The sequence below is a fragment of the Nerophis ophidion genome, linkage group LG28, assembly GCF_033978795.1.
Source record: "Nerophis ophidion isolate RoL-2023_Sa linkage group LG28, RoL_Noph_v1.0, whole genome shotgun sequence".
Classification (NCBI taxonomy): Eukaryota; Metazoa; Chordata; class Actinopteri; order Syngnathiformes; family Syngnathidae; genus Nerophis; species Nerophis ophidion.
In genome coordinates this window covers 12,769,372-12,790,547 of record NC_084638.1, presented here as the reverse complement: position 1 = coordinate 12,790,547, position 21,176 = coordinate 12,769,372, and the positions used below count along the sequence as shown (strand labels likewise).

General features: G+C 41.0%; 2 protein-coding genes and 2 non-coding genes across 4 annotated transcripts in view; 1 reads left to right on the top strand and 3 right to left on the bottom strand.

The window, feature by feature from the left end:
* The window catches only part of LOC133545570 (gastrula zinc finger protein XlCGF26.1-like), a 384,938-nt gene that overhangs the window by 296,044 nt on the left and 67,718 nt on the right, over positions 1-21,176 (bottom strand). The window lies entirely within an intron of this gene.
* On the bottom strand, positions 6,034-7,303 carry LOC133545599 (gastrula zinc finger protein XlCGF8.2DB-like). Its single transcript, XM_061891341.1, has one exon. The coding sequence runs from the start codon at positions 7,272-7,274 to the stop codon at positions 6,243-6,245; it is 1,032 nt and encodes a 343-aa protein (XP_061747325.1). The 5' UTR covers positions 7,275-7,303; the 3' UTR covers positions 6,034-6,242.
* On the bottom strand, positions 17,688-17,759 carry trnah-gug (transfer RNA histidin (anticodon GUG)). Its single transcript has one exon. It is a non-coding gene; the product is annotated as a tRNA-His (tRNA).
* Positions 21,094-21,166, top strand: trnaq-uug (transfer RNA glutamine (anticodon UUG)). The gene has a single exon. It is a non-coding gene; the product is annotated as a tRNA-Gln (tRNA).

Genomic DNA, 21,176 nt, shown 5'->3' with positions numbered 1-21,176 from the left:
CAGACCAGTGAAAAAAGAGGAAGGGCAAGTGACCTGAAACGAGAGGGAGAGTTAACCTTTCAAAATAAAACAGGGAATGACAAGACAACATGAAACCAAACAAAACCCAGACAATACGTCACCCAGGTGTGACAGTTTTTCTAATTTCAGAATCAGAATCAGACATACTTTATTAATCCTCGGGGGGAAATTCAAATTTTCAGTGCAATCTTATTCTAGGTAAGACAAACATTACAGGGAGATAGAACAGGATCGCTCACGGGTCTGCCAACTTCCGGCGCCCCTAACAAAAAAGGTGGGGTACAGGTAAACGCGCGCGGGGGGGCTGAATGGGCCATATCACAACAGACAAAGTCAACGAGGACGAATTCAGCGATCGCCTTCTAACCAACGATTGCATCTTTTGACCACTGGAGCAACTTAAATCTGTCGATTGGTAAGTGTTTGTTTGGCATTAAATGTGGGTGGAGGGAAAGGCTGGATGCAAATATAGCTACAAATGAGGCATAATGACAGCTAGCCTAAATAGTATGTTAGCATCAATTAGCTGGCAGTCATGCCGTGACCAAATATGTCTAATTAACGCATAAGTCAATAACATCAACAAAACTCACCTTTGTGATTTCGTTGACTTTATCGTTGGAAATGCATCTGCTTTGAGTGTCGCAGGATATCCACACATCTCGGTGCCATCTCTGTCGTAGCATCGCTATCGTCGGTAAAATGTGCAGAACAAACGAGGGACTTTCGCATCTTTTGACCACTGGTGTACTTGAATCCGTCGATTGGTATGTGTTTGTTTGGCATTAAATGTGGGTGGAGGGAAAGGCTGGATGCAAATATAGCTACAAATGAGGCATAATGATGCAATATGTACAGTATATACAGGTAGCCTAAATAGCATGTTAACATTGATTAGCATGCCGTGACCATTGATATGTCTGATTAGCACACTCCGCGTAAGTCAACGTGAATCCGTCCCTGATCATGTTGTTACACCCTCCGACAACACACCGACGAAGCATGATGTCTTCAAGTACAGAAAACAGTCGAAAAAACGGAAAGTAACACAACTGATTTGACTTGGTGTGTGTAATGTGTTTGAGAAAATGGCGGATTGCTTCCTGTTGTAACGTCACGGGTGAAAGGTCATTGCTCCGACAGCGAACAATTGAAAGGCGTTTCAATCGCCAAATTCACCCTTTTAGAGTTCGGAAATCGGTTAAAAAAACATATGGTCTTTTTTCTGCAACATCAAGGTATATATTTACGCTTACATAAAGTAGCGTAGCTGATGCAACCAGACACTTCTACATACAGCTATGAATAAAAATTAAAATAAACATATACATTGTGGTGGCCTCTGCAGTGTTCCACGCCGTGGTCTGCTGGGGTGGAGGGAGCATGGCCAGAGACAGGAGCAGACCCAACAAAGCAACCAAGAGAGCTGACTCCACTCTCGGTTGCCAACCAACTCTCGGCCAGTGTCCTGTCCGCATGGATGAGCGAGGATACGTCCAAAAAGACTGAGGTGTCCGATACCTGCTCATTCAGCCGAGACACTGTGAAGCTTGTCCGTCCCGACGCTCAATGCCAGCTCCACAGCCCTGTCTCTTCATCCGCATCTCCTCCAGTCTCTCCAAACTGATTCTGATGTGGCAGAGACCCAGCAGCTGGTCTCCATGGCCAAAAGGCTCCCGGGAGGCAGATCCAGAAGTCCACAAAAAAGCACCGCAGAGGTCACAAAAGTGCCACCCCTTGTCACACAGTCCCAAGGGGTCCCAGCTCAAAAGGCAATATATAAATATATATATATATATATATATATATATATATATATATATATACTGTATATAATAACACATCAAAACAAGAGGGAAACACAAAAGGATGACACAAGAGCAGCAGCCACTACAGCGGTGCCATCTTGAAAAAAAAAAAAGGGTAATTGCACTTTTTGGAATCATTCACAGTCCCTATGTAAGTTAAAGTCATGGTCCCAACGGTAGTCACACACTAGGTGTGGTGAAATTATCCTCTGCATTTGACCCATCCCCAACGTCACCTGGGAGGTGAGGGCAGCGAGGGCCGCACTCGGGAATCATTTGGTGATTTAACCCCCAACCCTTGATGCTGAGTGCCAAGCAAGGAGGCAATGGGTTTGTTTTAAAATGGTTGTATTAGTAGTTCTATATGAAATGATATGTCGCAAAATCCATGTTAAACCATATCGTCCATCCATAGTAAAAAGTCCTGTCGTCCTGGTTTGTTTTCTTTTCCTGTGAAAAATGTTGTAAAGAGCAGCGTGTTTGTGCGTCACTGAGATTTCAAGACAGTTCATACGATAACTTGTTTTTCCTAAGTGAATGTAAAATTTTCTCAATGTATTGTGTAACTAAGCAGAGATGGTGTGTTTGTCTTGCAAATGTCTGTGAAGAACATCTTCACCCTGAGCAACAGAAGTGGAGCTTCAGGATGCAGATGGAGGAGCTACAGCCCTCCCACATTAAGATTGAAGAATAATACTCACTGATCCCCCATTTTACAATGGAAGAGGAACACCCACTGATCCCCCATTTTTAAGAGGAAGAGGAGGACCCACTGACACCCCATTTTAAAAAGGAAGCGGTGGATCCACAGAGCTCTCACATTAAGGAGGAAGAGGAGAACCCACTGACCCCTCACATTAAAGAGGAAGATGAAGAACACAGCATCAGTCAGCAGGGAGAGCATCTAGAAGGACTGGAGGAGGTTGATGTCACCAAGATGCCAGTGACTGGTGTCCCTGTGAAGAGTGAAGATGATGAGGTCAAAGGTGAAGGTGAGGAGAGGGGAAGGGGGGAGCCTCCAAGCAGCAGCTCAACACAACACATGACAACAGAAGCTGATGGAGACCACTGTGGAGGATCACAAGCAGACAAGCTCTTAGCTCCACTATCAGATAGTGAGGACACAACGTCACACTCTCCTGACACTGATGATGAAGACTCTAAAGATGATAAGACATGTCACACTGACAACACTCATTTCACATGTTCTCACTGTGACAAAACGTTTAAATCTCCTCGTAATTTGAAAAGACACATGATAACACACACTGGAGAAAAACCTCTTTCATGTTCAGTCTGCAGTAAAGGTTTAACTCATTGGCACTATTTGAAAGTACACATGAGAATTCACACTGGAGAAAAACCTTTTTTGTGCTCAGAATGTGGTAAAAGTTTTGTCTCCCTCATCTATAGGGGAACAGTTTCACTTTAGAGTATCCACAGCCCTCATATTTTAAAGGAGACAAGGAGGATCCACAGCCCCCCTATTTTAAAGCGGAAGAGGGGGAGAGTGTCTTCTAGGGCAGGAGGAGGCTGATCTCAGCAAGTTTCCACTGACTGTTGTCTCCGTGAAGACTGAAGTGCATGAAGCATGTATGCACTGATTAAAAATACAGAACTAGAATGCCCATGTTTAGACTTTCTGATAGTTTATAAATCAATGATGAAATATTAACATTGCAACACATGCCAATACAGCCTTTTTAGTTGACTAAATTGCAATTTAAAATTTCCCACGAAGTGTCCTGTTGAAAACGTCGCAGAATGATGACATGTACGTGTCATCATTCCGCGACGTTTTAGGAAATATTAGCGCTGCGCTCACACACAGCTAAAAGTTGTCTGCTTTAACGGCATAATTACACAGTATTTTGGACATCTGTGTTGCTGAATCTTTTGCAATTTGTTCAATTAATAATGGAGAAGTCAAAGTAGAAAGATGGGGTTGGGAAGCTTTAGCCTTTAAGCACACAAACACACAGTGATTCCTTGTTTAAAATTCCCTGAGGTGAAACTTTACTATGGATCAGAGTGGTCAAGTGAACATGAATCCCGACAAAATGTCAACCAGCAGTTTTCGGTGAGAAAATTGTGGTAAAAGGATGCCACTTACCGGAGATCAGCTGAGCTTGTGCCGTCCGTACAGCTGCCGTCGACTTCCATCAGACACTGGCGTCAGCACACCCGTAGATACACCCTTTCGACTATCGGGTACTGTTAAACTTACTAAAACACTAGCAACACAATAGAAAATTAAGGGATTTCTCAGAATTAACCTAGTAAATGTGTCTAAAAACATCTGAATCCGTCCCAATGCAAGCGCCTTTTTTATTTTAAACTTGATTTTTTTTTTCTTAGTCCATCGCTATCAATATCCTCAAACACGAATCTTTCATCCTCGCTCAAATTAATGGGGAAATTGTCGTTTTCTCGGTAAGAATAGCTCTTTTTGTTGGAGGCTCCCATTAAAAACAATCTGAGGATGTGAGGAGCCATCAACGGGTGACGTCATCGTCTGCGACTTCCGGTAAAGGCAGGGCTTTCTGTTAGCTACCAAAAATTGCGAACTTTATCGTTGATGTTCTCTACTAAATCCTTTTAGCAAAAATATTGCTATATCGCGAAATGATCAAGTATGACGGATAGAATGGACCTGCTATCCCCGTTTTGATAAGAAAATCTCATTTCAGTTGGCCTTTAAGGACGTCAAAACAAAATGTATGCATTCTTTCCAACAGCCGCTGGGTGGCAGCAGACGCTCCATGTATTACCTGAAGAAACATTTTGACTTCTGACCTTTCCACATTATTTATCTCATCTTTACAGCTGGAGTTCAGCTCGCTGAGGATGTAAGCTCCATTTTGGTAGTTTAATTATCTTTAATTTTTCATAAACAGGCTTAAAACAAACCATTATTATTATTACTACCTAATTTGTTTTCACTCTACTAATTAAAATTATTCTATTATGAAAACATTCAGGATGTTCATACACAAACAAAATATTACACATCCCCCAAACGTACACCTTTATTATAGTATTGATGTAATATATTATTACATTTAATATTCACATGTTTATAACAGTGCTGAAAATGTTATTTTCCCCTCTGGGATTAATAAAGTATTTCTGATTCTGATGATTACATCACTCTCATAAAGCCTTTAAAGCTGAATATGTTTTTACCACAGCTCAGCTTCACAATGTTGGAATATGGACTGCTGATATAAACATTCTTTTATTGTTTAGAATATTACACTTTTCTCTTTTTCTTTGCTCGAATTAATATGCTGAAAGTGTCTTTAATTGTCACTAATATAGTGTAATTATGAATATAATAATGTTCCATTCTTCATCTTCAATACCACTTGATTTAACTCTCATCTTATTTCATCCAGAGATAATTTGACAATAAAAAGATGGCTGCACATCAATAAACTGTCACTAAACTTCATTAAAACTAAATATGTCATATTTGGAGATTGTAAAAATGTAAAATACAAATGCTGATGGATAATATTGAAATGAAAGGAATAAAGGTAATCACATTTTTAGGAGGTATTATGGATGATGAAGTAAGCCGGACACCACATCTAAGTCATATAAAGAAAACATAAAAAATGGAGTACAATACTAAATAGAATAAAATACATACTTACAAATATTAACTACATTGATTGTACCCAATTTTAGTTGAAGCATACATTGTTTATTGCATAAAGGCCTGGGGACATACATATAAAACAATCACACAATAATATTCATATTACAAAAGAGAGTAATAAAGACAATAATACAATGGATTCTAGAGACCCAACAAATTATTCATAGTCACATGTTTTAAAAGTAAATCATCATGAATAAAAGACACCTGCTCAAATGATGTATAAAGTAAATAATAATATGCTTCCAGAAGTGGTCCAGATGGTTTTTCAGATGTGAACCAGTAAATATGAACTAAGAGGAATTTATTTGTACTCAAAAGCAAAGGTATGAACTCATGTAAAATAAATATGTACATCATATAAAGAAGTTCATCCATGGGATAATCTACAATTACAAAATAAAATATGTAATACTTCATTATTTCAAAAACATATCAACACAATTATGACTAAGTATAAAAGTGAATTATGAATATCTACACATAATATGTGTATTGTATGCAACATATTTTTGTACAGTTTATTCTCACCTTCTCAGTCAAATTGTTCTGTTCATTTTAAAGTACACAAATGTGTATATTAACTTGATATAAAAGCACTAATCTGAAGTGTCTAATCTATAAATGTTAGAATCATATTAACAAGATTGTGTTACACACACAACAGTGATGTCACACATGTTATATGTGCTGATGTTTTTAGCAAGTCAAAGTCAAAGTTTTGACAGATTATTTCAAATCCTGCATCTTCATTTGCTGCTGCTGTTCTCACCAGCACACGTGTGTTTCTTACACTGGTACTTATAAGAGAATCTTTCACCACACACACTGCAACTCAACACTTTATCCCCTGTGTGTCTTCTCATGTGTACTGTAACAGATTTTGGGTGACGAAAGCTTTTGTGGCAGCTTAAACAGGAGTATGGTTTTTCACCAGAGTGTGTTCTCATGTGTGATTTGAAGTGGGGCCTTTGAGTAAAATCTTTACTGCAGATTGAACATGAAAAAGGTTTTTCACCAGTGTGTGTTCTCATGTGTACTTTTAATCTTTGATTTATTACAAAACTTTTACCGCATTCTGAGCAGGAAAAGGGTTTTTCTTTGGTGTGTATTCTCATGTGTTCTTTTAAACTTTGTTTTGTTACATAACTTTTACCACATTCTGAGCAGGCAAAAGGTTTTTCTCCAGTGTGTATTCTCATGTGTCTATTGAAATATTGCCTTTGAGTAAAATCTTTACCGCAGATTGAACATGAAAAAGGTTTTTCTCCAGTGTGTATTCTCATGTGTATTTTCAAATATTGCTTTTGAGTAAAATCTTTACCGCAGACTGAACATGTAAAAGGTTTTTCTCCAGTGTGTATTCTCATGTGTGTTTTCAGATTACGATGGTATTTAAAGGTTTTGTCACAGAGAGAACATTTGAAGTGACATGTCTTATCATCTTTAGAGTCTTCATCATCAGTGTCAGGAGAGTGTGACGTTGTGTCCTCACTATCTGATAGTGGAGCTAAGAGCTTGTCTGCTTGTGATCCTCCACAGTGGTCTCCATCAGCTTCTGTTGTCATGTGTTGTGTTGAGCTGCTGCTTGGAGGCTTTGCCGCTCTCTTCTCCTCACCCTCAACGTTGACCTCATCTTCTTCACTCTTCACACTGATGAGGTGTCTCTTGTCTTCCTCTATGAAGTGGGGGGACAGCCACTGTTTTTCTTCATCTTTAAAGTGGGGGGGCTGTGGCTCCTCTTCTATCACTTGGAGGTGCTGTGACCTCTTTTGCTCCATACTGGAGGACCTCTCCTGTTGCTCAGGTGTACGATCTTTTTCACAGACGTCTGCAGGACACAAGAAGACGAACACATGCTGGGATGTAAATAGATAAGATTTTACCAATTCAAATTTCATTTTCGAGTCTTTGTGGACTCACTTTTGCTTTCACATTCAGTAAAAAGAAGAAGAAACAGGTCGATTGGCATCAACTTTGACTAGTTGAGAAGTAACATGAGCGTACAAAGCCAACAATGAGGTCTTAAGAGGCACAGATTTTACGGGTCCCCCATGAGGTGCCAGAGGGCCCTAAGGTCAATATTCTACTTTGAAAATATCTATAAAATAAAAATATTTTTGTAAAGAAATTAACAAAATACTACATGTTATTTTGTGACAATTACAAAAGAATATCTAGTATAATTCTCAGGGCATTCAATCAATCACAACTGGACTGTTAAACTGAACTTATATACACAAATATACACTATATATATATATATATATATAAATATATGTATATATATATATATATATATATATATATATATATATATATATATATAACCTGCCTTCCACCCGATTGTAGCTGAGATAGGCTCCAGCACGCCCCGCAATTCCAAAAGGGATACGCGGTAGGAAATGGATGGATATATATATATACATATACACATGCATATATATACAGTCGTGATCAAAAGTTTACATACACTTGTAAAGAACATAATGTCATGGCTGTCTTGAGTTTCCAATCATTTCTACAACTCTTATTTTTTTGTAATAGAGTGATTGGAGCACATACTTGTTGGTCACTAAAAACATTTATGAAGTTTGCTTCTTTTATGAATTTATTATAGGTCTACTGAACATGTGAACAAATGTGCTGGGTAAAAAGTATAAATACAGCAATGTTACTATTTGCTTACATGTCCCTTGGCAAGTTTCACTGAAATAAGGCGCTTTTGGTTGCCATCCACAAGCTTCTGCTTGATCTTTTGACCACTCCTCTTGACAAAATTGGTGCAGTTCAGCAAAATCTGTTGGTTTTCTGACATAGACTTGTTTCTTCAGCATTGTCCACACGACTTTGGAAAGGCCATTCTAAAACCTTAATTCCGGCCTGATTTAGACATTCCTTGACCACTTTTTACGTGTGTTTTAGGTCATTGTCCTGTTGGAACACCCAACTGTGCCCAAGTTCCAACCTCCCGGCTGATGATTTTAGGTTGTCCTGAAGAATTTTGAGGTAATCCTCCTTTTTCATTGTCTCATTTAAAGCAGCAGTTCCATTGGCAGCAAAACAGGCACAGAGCATAATACGACCACCACCATGCTTGACGGTAGGGATGGTGTTCCTGGGATTAAAGATCTCTCCGTTTCTCCTCCAAACATATTGCTGGGTATTGTGGCCAAACACCTCCATTTTTATTTTATCCGACCATAGAGCTTTCCTCCAGAATGTCTTATCTTTGTACTTGTGATGTCAGATGAAACACAAATTGAGCTGTTTGGCCACAATACATTACATTATATACGTTACAATAAATTGAAACACGGTACGATACCCCCTTTGAAAAGTATCGCTTCCACTCTCTGATTGACTACAGGGTCGAGGCGCACACACAAAGTGCATACAAGCAATAACATATTGAAGAGGAAGAAAAGCAAAACAAACTGAATTCTACTGGTTAATAATGAGGGTGTGAAGTACTATATGGGGGTATTAGGGCTTCAAAACTATCAATAAAGGTGACGCTTTAAACAGGGAGGCCCCACGTTGCAAGTACTGTTTTACTCCTTCCCTGCTTGTCGGCTCCCAGACCGTGGTCGAGGAGAGCAGGGGAGACCTTTCACTTTGGTCGGCATGACGAGGCCATCGATTAGTTACAACATGACGAGGCCATCGATTAGTTACAACTTGCTCACTTTATTTATAATTTCCACAGGGCACAACCGGACATCCACCATGCATATTATTTAAGACTTTATCGTGCCCGGAAAAGGACAGTTTGCCTCTTCTGTGGCATTGATGAGATTTAAAGGAGTGTTGTTAGTCCCATGTTGATGTGATAAAACCTCTTTCTTGTTTGGAAGATACACACAGCTGTAAGTGTTGTTTCTTCCTGCACATGATAAATATTTACAACAGGATTGGATGTATTAATTTATGTAAAATTGTCATTAAATGTAATATTGTCGGACAAAAAGACATTCGACAAAATATTTTGATGTTTACACATCGCATTTTTACACATGCTTATTTTACTAGAATACCCTTTTGAGCATTAAATATATCAAAATCAAGTCCCTACTGTACTGTTTACTTGTTGAAATACCCTTTTTAGAGCAAATATCTACCCAAATGGAAACTTTGTTGCTGCCCAAAAATCATTTTAAGTAACATTTTGATATCGACACATCTTATCTCTGCATATTCTACTGGAATACTCTTATGGGCATTACATATGTTTCCAAATACACAGGACAAAATGTTAAAATCCAAAGTGCCACATACCTCCCATGTTGAAGACTTAAAGACACTGACTTACTACCTGTGTTGCTGCAGGCTGGGCAGACGCATCATTAAGGTTTTCAAGTGGGCTCTTATTCTCACGGACGTTCCGCTGACTGGGCCCACGACGCTTCAAGTAGGTTCAGCGGTGCATTCTGGCGTCCCAGAAGCACCCCCCTCTGCAACTGACCAGCCTCAGCATGAGTATTGATTTATTTCGGTGACAAGTTGGGGTCCTTCCTCCTTAGTCAGAGCCATTGGCTGCTCCGCTCTGCCACCCGCGATGTTTCTTAATGGCCTGACGTAGAGCTTGACCGCCAACTCCCAGGTCCCTCAACAGCCTTATTGTTGATGTTGCCAAAAAGCCCCGACATCCAACTTTTACGGGGCAGATTCGTGTTGTCCAGCCTCGCCGTTCAGCCTCTGCAGCGAGCTCTGTATACTGGAGCTTTTTCCGCTCAAAAGCTTCCTCCACAGCATCCTCCCAAGGGACTGTGAGTTCAACGAAGTACACGATGTGCTGGGAGTTGGACCACAGGACTAGGTCAGGCCGCAAGTTGGTAATTGCTGTCCCTGGTGGAGCGATGAGTTTTTTTATACACGTCCACCAGCATCTGCCAGTCCAGGGCTACCTCCAGCTATCCCAACCTGGGCCTTGATGGTGTCTTCTGTTGGCTTCGTCGCCCCTCTCGAACAAAGGCAACTGGCATATTCAGGTTGGGTGTCCTGGGTGGCAAGGAGTTGTTGTTTTTTCTCCTGCTTTCCAGGGTTGCTGCTAAGTATTCGAGTACTTTGTTGTGTCTCCAGGTGTATCGTCCTTGGGAGAGGCTCACTTTACACCCAGTGAGGATGTGTCTGAGTGTCGCCGGTGTTCAGCACAGGGGGCATGATGGATCTTCACCCAGCCATTGGTTGAGGTTTGTGGGGGTGGGAAGGACATCATAGGTTGCTCGAAGTAGGAAACTTACCCTACTCGATTCCATCCCCCCATTGTCCCTCCAGCTGATCTTCCGTTTCTCCACCCCTTCCCACCTTGTCCACTGGCCCTGCTTAGCTTGCGCCACAGCCTTGGCATATCTATTCGACTCTTCCTGTCGACGGACCTCGGTCACGAGCAGCTTGCGCCGCTCAGCAGAGGATGCCTTGTTCCAGGAAGGTCCTTTCTCTCCAAGACCCAATCCGGCTTTTCCATGCCGGACTTGGCCCACGATGTCAGCGTGGTGAAGAGTAGATTTTGCCTGCTGTTCTGCGTTCTTAGCTAACCACTTCTTCCCTGCTGTCAGATTTGGAGCAGCAGCTCGGACCACAGTATCCCTCGATTCTGTTAGGGTCATCTCGAGCCTCACTTTGGAGCATTTGAACTCCTCTGTCAGGCTAGAGAGAGGCAGTTCAAGTAACCCATGACCATACAGGCCGATGCTGCTCAGGCATCAAGGGACACCTAGCCACTTTCTAACGTAAGAGCTGATTGTTCTTTCCATTTTCTCCAGTCTGGTGAGGGAGATACCATACATGGTTAGTGGCCATATGAGGCGGGGTAGTAACCCGAACTGGAGGCACCAGATTTTCAGCTTCCCAGGCAGCATAGATCTGTCAATGTTCTTCAGACCTTTGGTGACTTCTTGCCTTACCTTGTCTGCTTGCTCAGTGTCCTTCAGACTTGAGTCATACAACCTTCCCAGGCTCTTAATTGGCTTCTCTGACACAGTTGGAATGGGTTCTTCACCAATGAGAAACCTTTGTTCTGTCAGTTTGCCTCTGATGATGGAGATGCTTCTTGATTTTGAGGCCTTAAATATATATAAATCAAGTACCTACTGTACTGTTTACTTGTTGAAATACAATTTTTAGAGCAAAAAACTACCCAAATTACCACTTTGCTGCTACCAAAAATTGATTCCAGATAATATTTACAATAACAAAATTGTCAGAATAATTGTATAAATGAGTTATAACACAACTTTGTGTTCCATTGAGTTCAGGTCCCCTGCGAGAAGACAAAAGCTGTTTTTCATCTTATCAAACAAAAGGGTTGTAAACTCCACTGTATGCAATGGGATGCGACATGGAGGTGTTGGTTTCTTTGATCTATTGACAGCCACAGGAAGACCTTGTCCTGGCCCGAGATTTACAAAGTGGAAAGGGAGCAGACCTGAAGCAGCTCCAGGCACCGTTTCGTAGAACTGTTTATAACAGAGTGAGACAGCAGTTTACGACCCCCCTCCCTTTAGAAACAGCTGCAGCTATGTAATCAAAAAAGGCCCAAATAAAAGAGGACAAGTGGAACTCCCTCGTCAGAGCGTGGTGGGAAACTGTACGAAGTTGCAGCACAGACGTTTCTCCTCATGAGCTAAATTGAAACCTGTCTCTGTTTGATTTATTTACTTCTTTTTTTTGTCTAATAGATGTCATCGGTGTTTCAACCTGACAAAAATGTCAAAGTATTTCTCTGAAACACAATACTATACATTCTGAAAATGTGAACGAAACCAAGAATATACCTACAAATCTCAGAAATTTTCACTAGCAAACACTTTGTCCAAAAGGTTTTTACTGCCTTTTTTAGCCCTTTGAGACACTTGTGATTTGGGGATATATAAATATAACATTGATTGATTGGTTGATACTGTACCAAAATTCTAAATACATAAAGAATAATCACTGATAAACACTGGAAAACTGTCACTGAATGTCTTGGTGTGATGTCATTCTGTGACAGACAAATGGTACACAGTTTCCACATGGTGAGGACATAGATGTTCTGACTCACAATCTAACGGATCACCTCTACTTCTGCGTAGACGTGACCTGCCCTGCTAGACTGTTCGGTGCTACCCTTATAAGAAACCCTGGGTAACACAGGAGGTGAAAGCTGTGCTCAACAAGAAGAAGCACAGCGGGAGATGAAAAGGACGCGTGAGGAAGGCTAAGGACAGCTACAGGAAGAAGCTGGAGCAGAACAACATGAGGGAGGTCTGGGAAGGTGTGAAAACCATCACGGTCCACAAGACAAAGACCAGAGCAGTAGGGGGGACAATAGAGAAGGCCAACTTCTTCAACCGGTTCAACCAGCACATGTCCTCCCCACCCCCACTCCTCATCGCAGCCACCCTCTCTTCTTCTCCCCCCCAGCCATGGCTGCACCCCCCACTCCTCCTCCTCCTCTTTCTCCACCAGACATTAGTCATCTCCGTGGACTAGGTCAGAGGTCAACTGAGGAAGCTGCATCCTAAAACTATCTGGTGCGCACCAGAATCTATGTAGTGTGCACCGCGTATCATTTAAGTACATTGTTTTAGTTTCCTACATGCAAACACAGTGTTACTGTTCAAACTGTGTGTAATGTTACAGTAACTAAAAATATTAAATATACTTGTTACATAACGTGTCTTCCTTGTTTTTAAAGAATAATTCAGGCCTACTATGCTACTGTATTTTAATGCTGTTCATGATGGTGGTACTTGGAAATCCAAGTATTTTCTGAGGTGGTACTTGGTGAAAAAAGTTTGACAACTACTGATGTAATGACATTGTAAACTACATTGGCAGACACCATTTTGTTACACCCAAACGGTGTCTGCTCATACATCACGCTTCCAACGATATCCCATTTTTTCCCCATGTTAGAAAGTTCCACAACTGTTCCATCTCATCTTATTGTGGATCATGTGAATGTTTTTAAGTGGAACTAAATGTGATCTCTGAAAGGGGTACACATTATTACCAAAGCAGGGCCCCCATCCACACATACAATACTAGTACATATCTGATGAAAAACACAATTGTTTTTGTTATTTTAATTATAAGTGTGCCAAATCACCTATATTTGGACATTATCTAATGGAAATGACTGCTGTCTGATAATCACATTAGTAACTCAACAGCAATCATGTGTCTGAGTGCACCTATTGATTGAAATTAATCTAACACGTTATTTTCATGTTTATGATGAAATATAAAGTTATTCAACATGTGAGAGAAAGAAGCAATCAAACCTGTTCTGTGTAACACAACTTGAGGTTTCTTTAAAACAGCGTCCAGTAGTTGTAGTAGTTGTTCTCTTCTTTTGTCCGAAAACGTTCCTCTTTGTACTCTGCTATCGTTCTTTCGCACATTTTCACACAATCACAACACTTTACACTCACACTTGATCTTAACTAAGCGATGTGTTGATCAAATCCGCGTCTCTTTGCTAGCTGCTAACAAGCTGGCCTAATAATCTCCAAAATTGACTGAGACAAGTGGAGTTTATCCTGACACGGAGGATGAATAAAGTGTAATTTGTAGCGATGTGAGGAGATGTGCTGAGGCTTAAAAGCGTGTGTGGAGTGAAGAAGGACTTTGATGCAAAGCGCATATCTTCCGCGCATGCGTCACTTAGGGGCGGGGCCAACGAATCATAGTGATGGGCAAGTCATGAACGATTCATTCTAAATGCATGTTTTCATGGCGTCTACACAAAAAGGCACAGCAACAAATGATTTATCTACCGCGTGTCCATTTCGGGGCGGCGGGGGGTGCTTGAGCCAATCTCAGCTGCATTCGGACAAGTCACCACCTCATGGCAGGGCCAACACAGATAGACAGACAAGTATATGAACTGTATTTGACTTTAAATCAGATAAATATCATTCCACAACAACATGATTTAAAGACTGTAATTACTGGTTTGCTGGTTTGCTGCTTTTACTGGTGTAAAATTCTGCATCCATGTGTCCAAAATGTAACATCATCTTGCGGACACATAAGGACAAGCAAAAGTAAAGTGTCTGTTGTTTTACAATGTTTTACTATTTAATGACAAATGTTCAGAGAATACCTTTTTTTTGTGTATTTATTGGAGGCCTCAAAAGACAAATGCCGTCTGTTCACAGGAGAGTGTCGGTGAGGCACACACCTTTGATCTTAGCTCAGGAATGTGTGGGGGAAGGGTTGGAGACAAGCCGGAAACTCTTAGTTAGGAAAAGTGTAGCTGCTGACAGAAGCACATTGTATATATGTTGTATCATTTCATTGTTGGTTAGAGTAAATAAATACAATGTCTAAATATAAGTTCATATTTACATATAATGTGATTAAAAATGTGTTTCCTTTGGTTAATTCATGCAAGTACAAACCCCGTTTCCATACGAGTTAGCAAATTGTGTTAGATGTAAATATAAACGGAATACAATGATTTGCATATAATTTTCAACCCATATTCAGTTGAATATGCTACAAAGACAACATATTTGATGTTCAAACTGATAAAAAAAATTTATTTTACAAATAATCATTAATTTTAGAATTTGATGCCAGCAACACGTGACAAAGGAGTTGGGAAAGGTGGCAATAAATACTGACAAAGTTGAGGAATGCTCATCAAATACTTATTTGGAACATCCTACAGGTGTGCAGGCTAATTGGGAACAGGTGGGTTCTATAATTGGGTATAAAAACAGCTTCCAAGAAATGCTAAGTAATTCACAAACAGGGATGAGGCGATGGTCACCATTCTGTAAGCATATTTTCGAACAGTTTTAGAACAACATTTCTCAACGAGCTATTGCAAGGAATTCAGGAATTTTACCATCTACGGTCCGTAATATCATCAAAAGGTTCAGAGAATCTGGAGAAATCACTGCACGTAAGCAATGATATTACGGACCTTTGATCCCTTAGGCGGTACTGCATCAAAAAAACGACATCAGTGTGTAAAGGATATCACTACATGGGCTCAGGAACACTTCATAAAAACACTGTCAGTAACTACAGTTGGTCGCTACATCTGTAAGTGCAAGTTAAAACTAAACTATACAAAGCGAACGCCATTTATCAACAACACCCAGGAACGCCGCCGGCTTCGCTTGGCCCGAGCTCATCTAAGATGGACTGATGCAAAGTGGAAAAGTGTTACGTGGTCTGACGAGTCCACATTTCAAATTATATTTGGAAACTTTGGAACAAAGAAGAAAATAACCATCCGGATTGTTATATGCGCAAAGTTCAAAAGCCAGCATCTGTGATGGTATGAGGGTGCATTAGTGCCCAAGGCCTGGGTAACTTTCACAGCTGTGAAGGCACTATTAATGCTGAATGGTCCGTACAGGTTTTGGAGCAACATATGTTGTCATCCAAGCAACGTTATCATGGACGCCGCTGCTTATTTCAGCAAAACCATGCCAAGCCACGTGTTGCAACAGCGTGGCTTCATAGTAAAAGAGTGCGAGTACTTTCCTGGCTTGCCTGCAAGTCCAGACATGTCTCCCATCGAAAATGTGTGGCGCATTATGAAGTGTAAAATACGACAGCGGAGACCCCGGACTTTTGGACTGAAGCTCTACATAAAACAAGAATAGGAAAGAATTCCACTTTCAAAGCTCAAACAATTAGTTTCCTCAGTTACCAAAAGATTGTTGAATGTCGTTAGAAGAAAAGGTGATGTAACACAGTGGTGAACATGCCCTTTTCCAACTACTTTGGCACGTGTTGCAGCCATGAAATTCTAAGTTTATTATTATTTGCAAAAAAAAAAATAAAGTTTATGAGTTTGAACATCAAATATGGCTGTGTACTCACGGCCCCCCATCTGTGCGTCCAACTCAAAGGTGCCCCTGGTAAGAGTCTGTGTTGTCTAGGTTCTCCACAGACCAATGGGAAGTCACAACAATAGTCAAAAAATGAGGATACTTCCATAAAGTGGCTCCGTGGTCAAAACGCTGTGACTGACAGGTGTTCAATGGGGTGTGTCATCTGCTTCCGCTTCCGCCTCTGCCTCCGCTTCTGCCTCCGCTTCTGCCCGGTCTGATAGAACCGGAGGCCTTTTATATCCCCCCATTCATTTACTTTACATTTATTTTTAATATTAACATGATTTAATACGCCTGCAACAGTTTCATAATAATTACATGGATGACATAATAAGTATATATGATTACTTTCCCAGCTGAGCACAAGTTAATTGTGACTGGATTATGTATTATGTATAGATAGACCTCTTTGGCCATTACAATTTATGATGTCTTTTTGTTATTTTTGTTTGTGATGTATGATGTGTGTTATTTGGAAGTATGTTCAGACAAACCATAAAGAATCAAAATAATGTCTTGTGTGTCTTGAGGTTGACACAAAATAGAAACCTCAACAGCTGTATGAATCTGGAAGTAAAGAGAAAAGTCCAGAAGAAAGTCAAGGGCAATCACATGGCTGACAAGCCGTGCCAGCAGTTCTGAGAAATGATTCCAAATCCAGAGACCCAGGCTGCAGGGAGACCAATTTTGTATTGTAAGAGCCACAGAAGGCTTCTTAGTAAAAACAACTGGTTAAGAAGAACACAGGGTTGTGCTGAAATACCTGGGTCGTACCAGGGACCTTCAGACTGACACTCTCCCAACTGAGATATTCCAGCCACACCAATTCTTTTCGGGTTCACTTTTTTAAATGTAACCTAAGTCTGCCCTGTTGGTGCCTTTTAAGGGCTGGGAGGAGGCCTTTCCATGGGGATCTCAGAGCCTCATATTGGTCAGCAGAACAGCTACTTGAATCCCAGAAGCTCAAAAAGACTGTCTTATGCTCCATGACTGAGCATAATAGGGTCTCTAAAATATTAAGCGAAATGCTTCTGAAGAATGTTTTACTACCAATAATGTTATGATTATTGCAAACATTTGGCAGATTAATGTTGTTTAAAACAAACACAATAAACTGTTGATCTATTGACTGAGCTTCTAATGCAATTTTACCAAGGGATAAAGTAACAGCACAAAGCACACATCAGTCATATTAAATCATGCATCAAAGCCAATACTGTAATGACACATAATAGATATTTTGAGTACCTGGTTGGTGTTACATCTTCTTCAACTACTTACCATAGGGAACAAAATACCTATTTTTCAGAAATCATCATCAAAAAAAGGCAGTTTGAAGAAAGGGTAAAGTGCCGTGACCCGGATTCGAACCGGGGTTGCTGCGGCCACAACACAGAGTACTAACCACTATACGATCACGGCTGTAGCAACATCCTCTGATTGATAATGGCTTTGCTCTCCTGATGTCTAATGTTTAATGATTTGTTCAAGCCACATTCTGTTTGAATGACATCATGTAAGAGAATCTCATTCAGTGTGCTAATACCTAATGTTCTGGGGAAATTTCTGTCTCCATCCATCCATTCATTTTCTACCGCTTATTCCCTTTGGGGTTGCGGGAGGCGCTGGTGCCTAACTCAGCTACGATCGGGCGCAAGGCGGGGTACATCCTGGACAAGTCACCACCTCATCGCAGGGCCAAAACAGATAGACAGACAACATTCACACTCATATTCACACACTAGGGACCATTTAGTGTTGCCAATCAACCTATCCCCAGGTGCATATGTTTATGTCTCATCGAACCAATTAAGTTAGGATGTCCGACATAATGATGATTCTTTTTTAAATGACGTTACATAAAAATAAGAGAAAAAAAACCTTCCAGCTGGAGTTGAACCAGCGACCTAAGGATGTCAGCATCAGCCACTACAGTCCTTCACTCTACCAACTGAGCTATCAGAGGGTCCTGCTTGTAGTTTTCATTTAGGAATTAAATTGGTTAAAATCTAATTAACTATTGGACAGAGTTGCAGACATTTGTAATAACATGCCATAATTGAAGAACCAGCTTCTACAGTACACAGGAGATGCTAAAAAACTAACTTTGTGCCGTGATTGGGCAGACAAAAGCTGGAATTGGATTTGATAGGTGTTTGAAAAGACGGATCCAGTTACGTGATTGGCCACAGAAAGATGAACTCAGCCTGGTGATAGGTTTAGGATAAGTTTGGCTGGCGGCGGAACAAAAGAGTTTGTATTCACACTGTGAAGGTTTAAAAGCATTACCTGAAACTCCAATTATTAGACAGTGTAACTGAATGAAAAGGTGGTGAATCTTTTGCTGTAGGTGTGTTGGATGCACCTTCAAGTCACACTGAGCCCAGCTTTATTACTCTCAGTTTCAAGTTATTTAAGGGTCAGTTCAAGACCAAACATTGGCTTAAGGGACAATACACCGTTAAACAATTTGTCTAAATTAAAAAAACGCGACCCGATTCCAGATAAGCGGTTGACGATGGATGGATGGAAAGGTGTGTGACAACTGATGTTAGGATTCCAATAGCAAAGTTGGCAGGTCAGGGAAACCATTTCAGTAGTGTAAGAACCCATCCATCCATCCATTTTCTACCGCTTATACCCTTTGGGGTCGTAGGGAGCGCTAGTGCCCATCTCAGCTACAATCGGGCGGAAGGCAGCGTACACCCTACACAAGTCACCACTTCATCGCAGGGCCAACACAGATAGAGAGACAACATTCACACACTAGGGCCAATTTTTTTAGTGTTGCCCATCAACCTATCCCCAGGTGCATGTCTTTGGAGGTGGGAGGAAGCCGGAGTACCCGTAAGGAACCCATGTAGTCACAGGGAGGACATGCAAACTCCACACAGAAAGATTCCGAGCCCGGGATTGAACCCAAGACTACTCAGAACCTTCGTATTGTAAGGCGGACACAATAACCCCTCTTCCACCGTGCTGCCTAGTGTAAGAGCCACATTAGGCTTATTAGTAAAAACAACTGGTTAAAAAGAACACAGAGCTGTGCTGAAACCCTAGGTCCAAACAGGGATCTTTGGAGTTATGCTCTCCCAACTGAGCTATTTCGGCATTACAAATCCCTTTTGGGATCACTTTTTCAAATGGAACCAAGATCTAACCGGGTGGTGACTTTTCAGGGCTGGATGAAGGCCTTCTCACCGGGATCTCAGAGCCTAGTATTGGTCAGCAGAACAGGTACTTGAATCCCGGGAGCTCAAAAATAATGTCTTACGCTCCATGACTGAGCATTTCAGGGTCTCTAAAAAAATTCAGCAAAATGCTTCTTGCAAAATTCTGGGAAGCATCCAAGTTAAATCCAGCTAAGAGTTGGTAACTTCGGGAGAGAAACTTCTTTTTTGGTCAAAACCTTCTTTGCTGATGACGATGCAAAACTGGCTTAACTGTCAATAATGAGGTTTGTGTTTAAGCAATTGGCAAGCTTGAGCTTGACAGTTCCCAGCTTGAACATCCTAATTATTTCACTTTCATCTGAGTTTGCCAATATGGTTATTCTATCAGATGTTGGGCAAAACAGTATTGAAAAGAGCCTGGGTAGCTCAGTCAGCAGAGCTTCAGACTTCTAGTCTGAAGGTCCAGGGTTCAAGTCCATGTTCAGGTGGCTGTTTTAACTTATTTACATTTCTGCAAAGGCGTCCCTTTTCCCCCCCTGCAGCAGTCCTGTATCCTGTATTTAATTTGAAAAACTTATTTGAGCTGATGCTTCCATTATTACAAACAATTACATGTGTGCAGATGAATTACATGAATTCTAAAGTGTGGATCTCATGAGACCCTTTGATAGCTTAGTTGGTAGAGCGAGGACTGTAGTTGTACGTACAAAAATACTTAGGGAGCTGGTTCAAATCTACCTTGAAGGAATGCCAATTATATTTTTATGTGATGTCATTCAAAACAGAATAAAAATAATGTCTGACATCCTGAGGATGTCCGTTCAAAATCCTTACCGCTAGGACCTTGGCCTCTATGGATACCTCAATCAATCAATCAATGTTTATTTATACAGCCCTAAATCACAAGTGTTTCAAAGGGCTGCACAAACCACAGCGACATCCTCGGTAGAGCCCATATAAGGGCAGGGAAAAACTCACACCCAGTGGGACGTCGGTGACAGTGACATTGATGACTATGAGAAACCTTGGAGAGGACCGCATATGTGGGCAACCCCCCCACCTCCCAAAACGGGTTATCCATTGCACCACAAGCCCTATGTAAAGAGCAGTTTTACTGTAGTACAGCTTGTATATTGTACACATCTTACGCAAAAGGAACACACAGTTTACATTAGGCTTACTACCAAAACAAGGCTTTACTGACTGCTTCTGTTGGACTTTATAATCTAGTGACCTTCTATTTGTTGCAGCCTGGGCCTTCACCAGCTCTATCTGTTGCAGCTAACCTCCAGTAAAAATTTAAGCAAAATATTTCTAGGAAAATTCTGGGGAGCTTCCGAGTTGAATCCAGCTCAGAGTTGGCAACTTCGGGAGAGGAGCTTCTTTTTCGGGCAAAACCTTCTTTGTTGATGACGATGTAAAACTGGCCTAACTGTCAAAAATGAGCTTTAGATTCAAGCAATTAGCGAGCTTGAGCTTTGACAGTTCCCAGCTTGTCACTGAACATGCTGACTAATTCACCTTCACCTGAGATTGACAATATGGCTGTTCTCTCAGATGTTGGGAAAATCAGCTTTGAAAGGTCCTGGGTAGCTCAGTTGGCAGAGCATCAAACTTTGAATCTGAGGGTCCAGGGTTCAAGTCCCTCTTCAGGCAACTAATGCTG

What these genes read in the sequence shown, in the direction of transcription:
- LOC133545599 (XM_061891341.1), bottom strand. Translation starts at nt 7,274, where the DNA reads ATGGAGCAAAAGAGGTCACAGCACCTCCAAGTGATAGAAGAGGAGCCA.